Source organism: Glycine max, chromosome 19, assembly GCF_000004515.6.
Source record: "Glycine max cultivar Williams 82 chromosome 19, Glycine_max_v4.0, whole genome shotgun sequence".
Classification (NCBI taxonomy): domain Eukaryota; kingdom Viridiplantae; phylum Streptophyta; class Magnoliopsida; order Fabales; family Fabaceae; genus Glycine; species Glycine max.
The window spans coordinates 39,965,798-39,975,594 of record NC_038255.2 but is presented as its reverse complement, the minus strand read 5'-3'; the positions used below and the strand labels follow the sequence as shown (position 1 = coordinate 39,975,594).

The window sequence follows — 9,797 nt, the reverse complement described above, 5'->3', positions numbered from 1 at the left end:
TTATGTTCAACAAAGAACATGGGAAAAGAAAAATTTGCATTCTCATATAATTCAAAACTTTCTTTTTACTTGGGCAAGAGATTGCTTATAAAAAAAATTGAGAAAATAGAAGTGTAAAGAATAAATGATCAACTTGAATTGATCTCAAAGAGATTCCTAATTAGTTCTTGTGAGGAAAATAGTGCACTTGTACAATTTTGAGGTTGTTCTCATCGTTAACTAGCCCATGTGCAATGTTGTATGAGCTAGTTGTGAATAGCAGATTAATGAGTACTGTAATTAGTGAACCAATTAATTAAGTGAATCAAATATGAGCAACAAATGAATTCATTATACATCGATATAATAATGAATAAAACTAAAATTTGCTGAAAATATAAAACTATACAAAATATGAGTTCAGAATGCCTAAAGTTTTATTTGGAAAAGGCTAATTGATATATATAATAGAAATAATTAGACAGTAAAAGAGAGGATACAAGGTACCAAGATACCAATCCCAGAAGAAATACAAGACTATCAACCCATCAATAGTTCCCAATAGGCTCTCCCCACTTTTACAGATAACACTTCTATGAAGCAACAAGAAACAGAACACATTTCTGTTAATCTCGATCCCGAGTGCCACAAAACACAACCACCATCGACTCAAAAAATCTTTCAAACATGCAGTTGGATTTGAATTCCACTGCACAAAAGAGAATTAATTCACAGGTCGGAAAATCCTTAAGCCCAGACCCCACTGAAAACAAATTATTGTCACTCCAGAGTGCCTAAATAAAAAGTAACAACTATATATACAAGATACAGTTTGAGTTGGAATTTATCAATTTATCATCTGATCAAATTGGTTTAAAATTTAAATCTGATTCCATCTGATAAATTTTTGGATTAGATTAATTTTAATCTTATTTTTATTTCTTTAGAGAAATTAATTATTGAACAAATAACGAGATATATATTTTTTTTAGCGTATGATAATATGTATACTAAACATTATAAAAAATAAACCTATAATACAATTTGATCTCTATAATATTTTTTTTTGTTTTAATCCTTATACAATATTTTTTTCAAAAGATCCTTGTAAAATTATCTTTTTGGTTACTGTCTTTGATATTTAATTTATTTTAATATATTTTTTTGTTTTAATCCCTATAATAATAGGATTAAATATATTTTTTGTTCTTATGATATATTTTTAATTTTCAAAATGACTCTAGTATAATTCCTATTTTTAGATTTGGCTATTTGTTAGTCTGTTTTAGTTCTTGTAATACATTCATTTTTTAAAAACTTAAGGGAAAATAAAATTGAAGTTCAAAATAAAATTTAAAAAAAGTATCTAAAGTGTAAAAATAATTTCTGTTAACATCTAGATAGAAATTTAATTGAAAAATATAATAAATTAAATTAAGAAAAGAGAATTATGAAACAATCAGTGAATAATCCAGAGATTTATAAAATAATATTTTGGACATGAAAATATGTTTAGAATATATTTGAGGTATTTTGTGGAAATTTGTTGGTCTATTTAGAAATTTGCGTTTGTACTAATGGATAATTGATAGAGTTCAATTAAAAACACTAACTAATTTATGCCCAAAGAAAGTAAGAAAATTGAAGCAACGACCGTGACATGTTTGTTGTTAAACAGAAATGAAAAAATCATAAACATGAAGTAATAAAAGTACTGTTGTCTTAAAATGAATATAAAATCAACTCGTTTAATTGCAGCAATGTATAGTATATATCAAATTTGCAGCACATTTAAGTGGTAGTGGAAACTTCATGATGGGAGTTTTTTGACGGATACTTCTCATATGTATGGCCTCATGGATAATGGGAGTTTTTCAACCTTTGATAACGTAGGTGATGCTTTCAAGGCGGAACTTTCACGCAAACTGTAGATAGTAAGTTTTGAAAGCTAATTACCATAAGCTAAAATATGATTTATCTATGTCATAAATAAATTAACAAATTTTATTTTGAGTCCTTAATGAAAAAAGTTTATTTTAAATTCCTAATAAAATAAAATTTTTATTTTTTTCTTATATTTCATTTTAAATGAACAAAATATACTAAAAACTCTAATTAAAATTTATGGAATTTATCAGCAACTAAAATAAAATATTAAGAATTTAACAATAAAATTTTTACTTTATCATAGATTTAATGTAATTCTTTTATTGAAGATCTAAAATAAAACTAATTTATGAAAATCTAAAACATATTTTTTTCATTGATTAAATTGATAAGTTCATATGATGAATGTATTCCAGGCTTTAACAGTTTAAGAATTTTTTGTAAAATAAAAAAGAGTTTAAGAATGATTGTTTATAAGATATTGCTTATTAGAAATACAAATGAGTCAAGTATATATGTTGTGAAATGAAATTAATACAAATTTTTGAATTAAGAATCATGCTTAGTTCAAAATTCACCCTTTTATTTTTATATGCAAATCTATGTTAAAATATATTTATTTTTGATTGTCAAGTACCCCACCCACGTGTTTTGTTTGTCAATTGCATGAGCTGTAAAGGAAATTATTGCTCCTCGGGACAACCTTAACCATTGGCCACAAAAACTAGAGTTGACCAGTGACTACTTGTATTTTTCCTTCCGATCTCTGGTGTTGGAATTCCTGATAACACAAACCATGGCTGAATCATTTATCTTCAGCATCGCTGAGTCTCTCATAACAAAGCTTGCTTCTCATGCTTTCCAAGAAGCTTCTCGGGTGGTGGGTTTGTACGACCATCTCCGAGACCTTAAAAAGACTCTCTCATATGTCAAGGCAGTGCTGTTAGATGCTGAGCAAAAGCAGGAGCATAACCATGAGCTGCAGGAATGGCTGAGGCAGCTCAAAAGTGTCTTCTATGACGCCGAAGATGTGTTGGATGAATTCGAATGCCAAACACTGCGAAAGCAAGTGCTCAAAGCTCATGGTACCATCAAAGACGAGGTAAGCCACTTCTTCTCAAGTTCTAATCCACTTGTTTTTCGTTCCAAGATGGCTCAACAAATCAAAGATGTCAGCAAGAGGCTAGACAAGGTTGCAGCTGATAGGCATAAGTTTGGTCTCCGAATAATTGATGTTGACACACGAGTTGTTCATAGGAGAGACACGAGTCGCATGACACACTCCCGTGTGAGTGACTCAGATGTGATAGGAAGGGAACATGATAAAGAAAAGATCATAGAGCTTTTGATGCAGCAGAATCCCAATGATGACGAAAAGAGTCTCTCTGTTATCCCCATTGTGGGGATTGGAGGCTTGGGAAAAACTACACTTGCAAAGTTTGTGTTTAACGATAAGAGGATAGACGGGTGTTTCCCATTGAAGATGTGGGTGTGTGTTTCTGATGACTTTGACATTAACCAACTCATTATCAAAATCATCAATTCTGCGAATGTTGCTGATGCTCCTCTTCGCCAACAAAATTTAGACATGGTCGATCTGGAGCAATTACAAAATCAATTGAGAAGCAGACTTGCCGGTAAAAAATTCTTACTTGTCTTGGATGACGTATGGAATGATGACCGTGTTAGATGGGTTGATCTGAAGAATTTAATAAAGGTAGGGGTTGCTGCAGGAAGTAAAATTCTAGTGACTACACGTATTGATTCCATTGCTTCCATGATGGGGACTGTTGCCTCTTACAAGTTACAAAGCCTTTCTCCGAAGAATTCATTGTCTCTTTTTGTCAAATGGGCATTCAAAAACGAAGGCGAAGAGGAAAAACATCCTCATTTGGTAAATATCGGAAAAGAAATTGTGAACAAATGCAAAGGGGTTCCATTGGCTGTGAGAACATTGGGGAGTTTACTATTTTCAAAGTTTGAGGCAAATGAGTGGGAATATGTGAGAGACAATGAAATTTGGAATTTGCCACAAAATAAAGATGACATTTTACCTGCACTTAAATTAAGTTATGATTTCTTGCCTTCCTATTTGAGGCAATTTTTTGCATTGTTTTCACTTTACCCAAAGGATTATGAATTTGATAGTGTTGAGGTAGCTAGGCTTTGGGAGGCACTTGGTGTCCTTGCACCACCAAGAAAGAATGAGACACCGGAAGATGTTGCCAAACAGTATCTGGATGAATTACTGTCAAGATCTTTCCTTCAAGATTTTATCGATGGTGGCACTTTTTATGAATTTAAAATTCATGATTTGGTGCATGATCTTGCTGTATTTGTTGCAAAAGAGGAGTGTCTAGTTGTAAATTCCCACATTCAAAATATTCCTGAGAATATTCGGCATCTGTCTTTTGCTGAGTATAATTGTCTTGGAAATTCATTCACCTCAAAATCGATAGCTGTGAGAACCATAATGTTTCCAAATGGTGCAGAAGGAGGCAGCGTTGAATCTTTGCTAAATACCTGTGTGTCAAAGTTCAAATTATTGCGAGTTTTGGATTTAATTGATTCGACATGCAAGACTTTGCCACGTTCCATTGGTAAGTTGAAACACTTGAGATATTTCAGCATTCAGAATAATCGCAACATCAAGAGACTCCCCAATTCTATTTGCAAGCTCCAAAATTTGCAATTCTTGGATGTTTCGGGATGCGAGGAGTTGGAAGCATTGCCCAAAGGATTAAGAAAATTGATTAGTCTACGGTATTTGGAGATAACTACGAAGCAACCTGTTTTGCCTTACAGTGAGATTGCCAATTTGATCTCGCTTGCACTTCTGACTATTGAAGTTACCCTGGAGCTGCTTCTGCGTCATGGGAGAATCAATTCTCAGATTTCAATGTTGGGTTTTTCCATTGTCCATCAAGTTAATGCATGCGTGTGTTTATTTCCACTGCCTATTTTACGTTGTGCTTATTATTTTGTTGTTATTTTTATACTCGGATATTTACTGTGATCTCCACTTCTGCCTGTTATTTTTATACTGTTACTTTGCTGCAGAACTGCTATATTTGGTGTTGTTTTAGCATTTTATAAGGTTATTCTGTTAACATTTTATTGGGTGCTGTTGATTCACAATATCAGTGTTATATTGCATGGTTAGGACTATAGTGTTATTTCGTGGTTCATAATGTTGATTCTTTGCCCGTACAGGAAAGATAGTGGTTAATAAAATAAAAGCAAAATAATTTGATAACTAACTAGCTAACCCTGTAATCACCAAGGCAATTGGGATATTACACACTGTCATTTTGGTAAATTATAATGCAAAAGACACCCACAAATAATTAATATCCATTTTGTTAATTTTACGTTCAAAACTAATTTTGATAGTTACTTTTCAAATATATATCATTAAATTGTGAAAATCAATTTTTTTAATATATGTATCTAAAAAAAAATTATATTATTCTAAAATACGCTTAGTTAGAATCAATCCTATAGAATTACATTGATCTTAGAATCAATTCCAAAAGCACTAATCCAATTACAAATTTATTTGTTTGTTTCTCTCGTGTGTGTTTTGTTGTTCTTCATGATTCTCTTAATATGTTTTGAACTTTTTTGAGCATATCATTTCACATCAAATTATACTACTCGAATCATTTGTTTGATGCATGACTTTTCTATTATATTCCTTTTATCTTTCACTTTTTCTTTCATGAAAACTGAAAATAAATTTGAGATTAAAATTATAATTTTATCTTAAATGGTATAGTAAATTGTTAATAATTAGTTATTTAAATATATTTAGTCTATAATTTATTTTAATTTTGATTAATAATTTTAAGGATTATTATATTTAGTCTATAATATAATATTTTCATTGGGTTGTGGTTGTGGTCAAAGAAAGGTGTCTAAGAGTATCTTTCTTCCAAATTCCCCTCTAATCTTCATTAGCAAGAACCCGATGTAGCCTTTCCTTCACCGTGTCTTGTAGCCTTCTTTTGATTGACCATGTATATCAGTCAAATTGAAATTATCCATAGTATTCAAAACTGGTCAATGCTATTCAAATTTCCAAGCTTCTCCTCTGGACACAATATTTCATTAAAGTCCCCTAAATAATATTCTTAGGTTTCTGACTTTTTATCTACTCCCATGTATTTTGCTTTTGTGGAGTTTCCGAGAAGCCATATCAAAGTTTCTTTAAATTTTCCACTCTATGCCGAATCCTCAACAACAAAACTTATATGAGTCATGGACCAACTTTGTAATCAATCTCCACACTATTATTCCAAAATTACATTCATCTCCAACACTTTTTTTTCTCTGTGGTTTCCATTAAAAGAACAATATTGGGACCTTCAATACTTAAGAGATTTCTGAAAGCCTTTACTGCCCATGGGTTCCTAAGCCCACGACAACTCCAACATAATGTTTTCATGGCTCCGAGTAAGGCTGTTTAACAGCCTCCACCGTTGTGTCTATGAATTTTTTTTGGACTCGTGCAATATTCAACTTCCATCTCCTGTTCTCCCTTTCTTGTCTTCCCCCACCCCCAAATAATAGTATTTTGTCCCTCCCCTCCTTTCTCCCGAGCCCTTCTCTTCCATTTCATACCACCATTATTATTCGTATTCTTGATCTCCTTTATTTCTAGAGACTTCGTGTTATCTTCATTTTTCCATTCTATCACAAGGCCTGTTATATTTTTAGTAGTTTTTTCATTCCCTTTTTCCTTATCAACACATTCGCTTCCATCAGTAATCACACTTAGACATAGGGATTCAAGAATTACCTTCACCATCATCAGTGGTATGGCCTGTTTTGTCTCCTTTTCTTTCCTAGTAATCGAGCCCTTGTCCAAGTAATATATCCTTCAAACACCTACAACACTTCTTAAACAATGCAAGAGTTCGTCCCTGCTGACACTTTTCCTTGTATTTTCCAATAACCTCCTTCTAAAGATCCCAATCTTTACCTCATTCCTAATTCCAGTCTCCATGTTTGCTCTCATGGGAGATGATTTCATCCATGTCCCATAGGGTAAATCATCTAGATCAATGTCATTCGTATCTCTTCCTCACAGTCACTCCTTCATCAAATGATCCAAGCATTTGCACAAGAAACAAAGATTTCCCAATCTCTCATGTTTGAACAAAATCTTTTTTATCATCTTTTCTCCAAATTTTAGAGTAATTCCCCTTTTTAGTGGGAGTTATATCCACTCTTACTCTTATTCTGAAAGATTTTCCCATAACACTTTCATTGCACTTATCCCATTTGATAAAATTTCTCATCGATTTGCCAATTCGTTCTGCCATCTCTTTTGTTCTAAAACCCACCAGAAGATCATAAACCCTAATCCAAAATGACAATGATTAAGATCGATCTCCACAGGATTTTCTCCTATATTCATAAAATTGAGAACCACCAATCTTCTTTATAAGTACCATGACCCTCCTTCTTCAACCAGTGCTCGATCCTTTTCATTTAGAAACTTGAAGTGTAAAGGTTCCTTCTTGCTTCTTTGATTTCTGTACCCTGACACCCCTTCCAAATTTGCGCTATTGTTACCATGAAAGCCTTGTTGTTGAAAGATCCCTGAGTTAGAATCTTCCCTGCCAGCCATGCCTAACTTCTTTCACTTCCTACCTCCTCGCCACTCTCCTTTGAAGCTTCAATCTAAACCTTTTCCTCGTTTGTAAACTCCACTTTGCGCCATTGTTCCAAATCGTACCCTGTCTCTCACGGTTGAGACTGCTAACTAACCCTAACTCAATGTAGGTAGATTCCTGAATCAAAACCAAAAAACAAAATCTCGGAAGAAAACCCTTATGATACTGACACTTGGAGAAAACCCTTATGAAGAAAACCCTTATGACCTCTGAAAAATGTTCCACACAGTAATTACCACTCTCTTCTGATAGAGGGAGACAAAGAAATGGCCGACAAGATGCGTTGATTCCTCCAAAATCATGAAAGCCAATGATGGAAAAAGACAATTGTTGAGAAAATAGGTGATCCATTTTGTCATACAAAATAATCATTCAATCATCATAGATCATTATTTATGATTTTTTTTATTTTTATTATATTTAACTGAAAAATCATATAAATAATAATTTATAATTAAATAATAATGTAAAATTATTTTATATTATAAATGCATGTGTACGTATTAAAGGCATAATTGTTCACCAACCACATGAAATATATGATTTGAAACTTCTAATAATATCCGTAATATTAATGGCTTAAACATGGATAATTTGCAAGTAATCCTACTGGTTAACCATAGAATATCCGAGCCATTGAATTTATAAATAATATATCAAATGGTGGACAAACCTCTTACACGGTGGGAGATGCACAAAGCTTTAATTTCCCACGCTAGATCCATGTTTGGGTCATTCTTCATCAACCCATCAATAGTTCCCGATATGCTCTCGCCACTCCTACAGATAACTGAACCCAACCTAAACATAACACACTTCTATGAAACAAGAAACAGAACACAATTCTGTTAATCTATCCCGATCCCGAGTGTCACAAAACACAACCACCATCAACTCAAAACATCATTCAAGCATGCAGCGAATTCCACTGCACAAAAGAGAATTCACAAGTCGAAAAATCCTTAACATTGTGTTTGGATCATAAATTTCAAAATTTCAAGGAATTTGAAATTTTTAAAATTTGAATTACTTTGATTTTAATTTCCTTCATTTTTTAAATGTTTTGTTTGGATAAATCAATTTAAATTTCTTTCATTTTAAATTTTTTATTTGAATATGACAATTCAATTTTCTCCATATGCAAAATTTCAATTTTATATTTTAAATAGATGAAATTTTAATATTAAATTTTATAGAAAATAAACACAATCTAATTTTGAAATATTAATTAAAAAATATTTTTCAATTTTTAATAATTTATAAATACAAAATATTGATAATTTTTAATAATTTACCAACGTCGTCTAGGGTTTGTTTGGCCGACACCGACTGGGGTCTTTTTGAACGACATTAACCAAGACTATTTTTAGCCAATGTCGGCCTAAAAATTCCTAGCAAACATTGATAAAAAAATCTATCAAATATCAGCTAAAAAATAGCTTGTTGATGCCGACCAATAGAACCTACCCGATGTCGGCTGAAAAACATCATTGGTCAGCGTTGGCCGAAAAATCTCTAGTCGCAGTTGGCTAAAAAATAGCTCTGACCAATGTCGGACAAAAAACCCTACCCAACATCGGCTATAAAATAGCCTTGACTGATGTTGGCTAAAAAATAGCTCTAATCGATGTCGATCGAAAAAACTATAGTGGATGTCGACTGTACGAACCTAGTCGATGTCAACTAAAAATAGTCATGCCTGATGTCGGTCTAAAATACCTAGCTAGTGTTAGCAGAAAAAACCCTAGCCAACATCAACCAAAAAACCTAGCTAATGTGGTTAAGAAATAGCTCTGACTAGTCAATATCAGCAAAAAAATCCTAACTGACGTCTGCTAAGAAAATCTAGTTGACATAAGTCAAAACACCCTAGCTAACATTGGCTAAAATATAACCCTAGCCGATATTGGCTAAAAAATAGCTTTGGCTGATGTTGGTTGGAAAAACCTAACTGATGTTGGCTAAAAAACCCTAACAAGTGTCTACTAACGTCGGCCAAAAAAATCATTGATCAACATCAACTGAAAAAACCTGGATGACAACGACCAAAAAAATCTTTGGTCGACGTTAGCAAAAATTTTCCATGACTGATGTCAGTGAGAAAATAACCCTAATTAACATCATCTAAAAAAAATCTTAGCCGATATCGACAAAAAATAGTTTTGGTTGACATCATACAAAAAAATTTTGACCGAAAAAACATCGGCCAACGTCAGTGAAAAACAACTAATGTCAATATCAACCCTAAAA

At 32.6% G+C, this 9,797-nt stretch overlaps 1 protein-coding gene across 1 annotated transcript; it reads left to right on the top strand.

Moving 5' to 3' along the window:
• Positions 1-2,570: 2,570 nt before the first annotated feature.
• LOC100499628 (NBS-LRR disease resistance protein) lies at positions 2,571-4,999 on the top strand. Its single transcript, NM_001398820.1, has one exon. It carries the CDS (start codon positions 2,663-2,665, stop codon positions 4,880-4,882), a length of 2,220 nt encoding a protein of 739 aa, NP_001385749.1. The 5' UTR covers positions 2,571-2,662; the 3' UTR covers positions 4,883-4,999.
• The last annotated feature ends 4,798 nt before the right edge of the window (positions 5,000-9,797 follow it).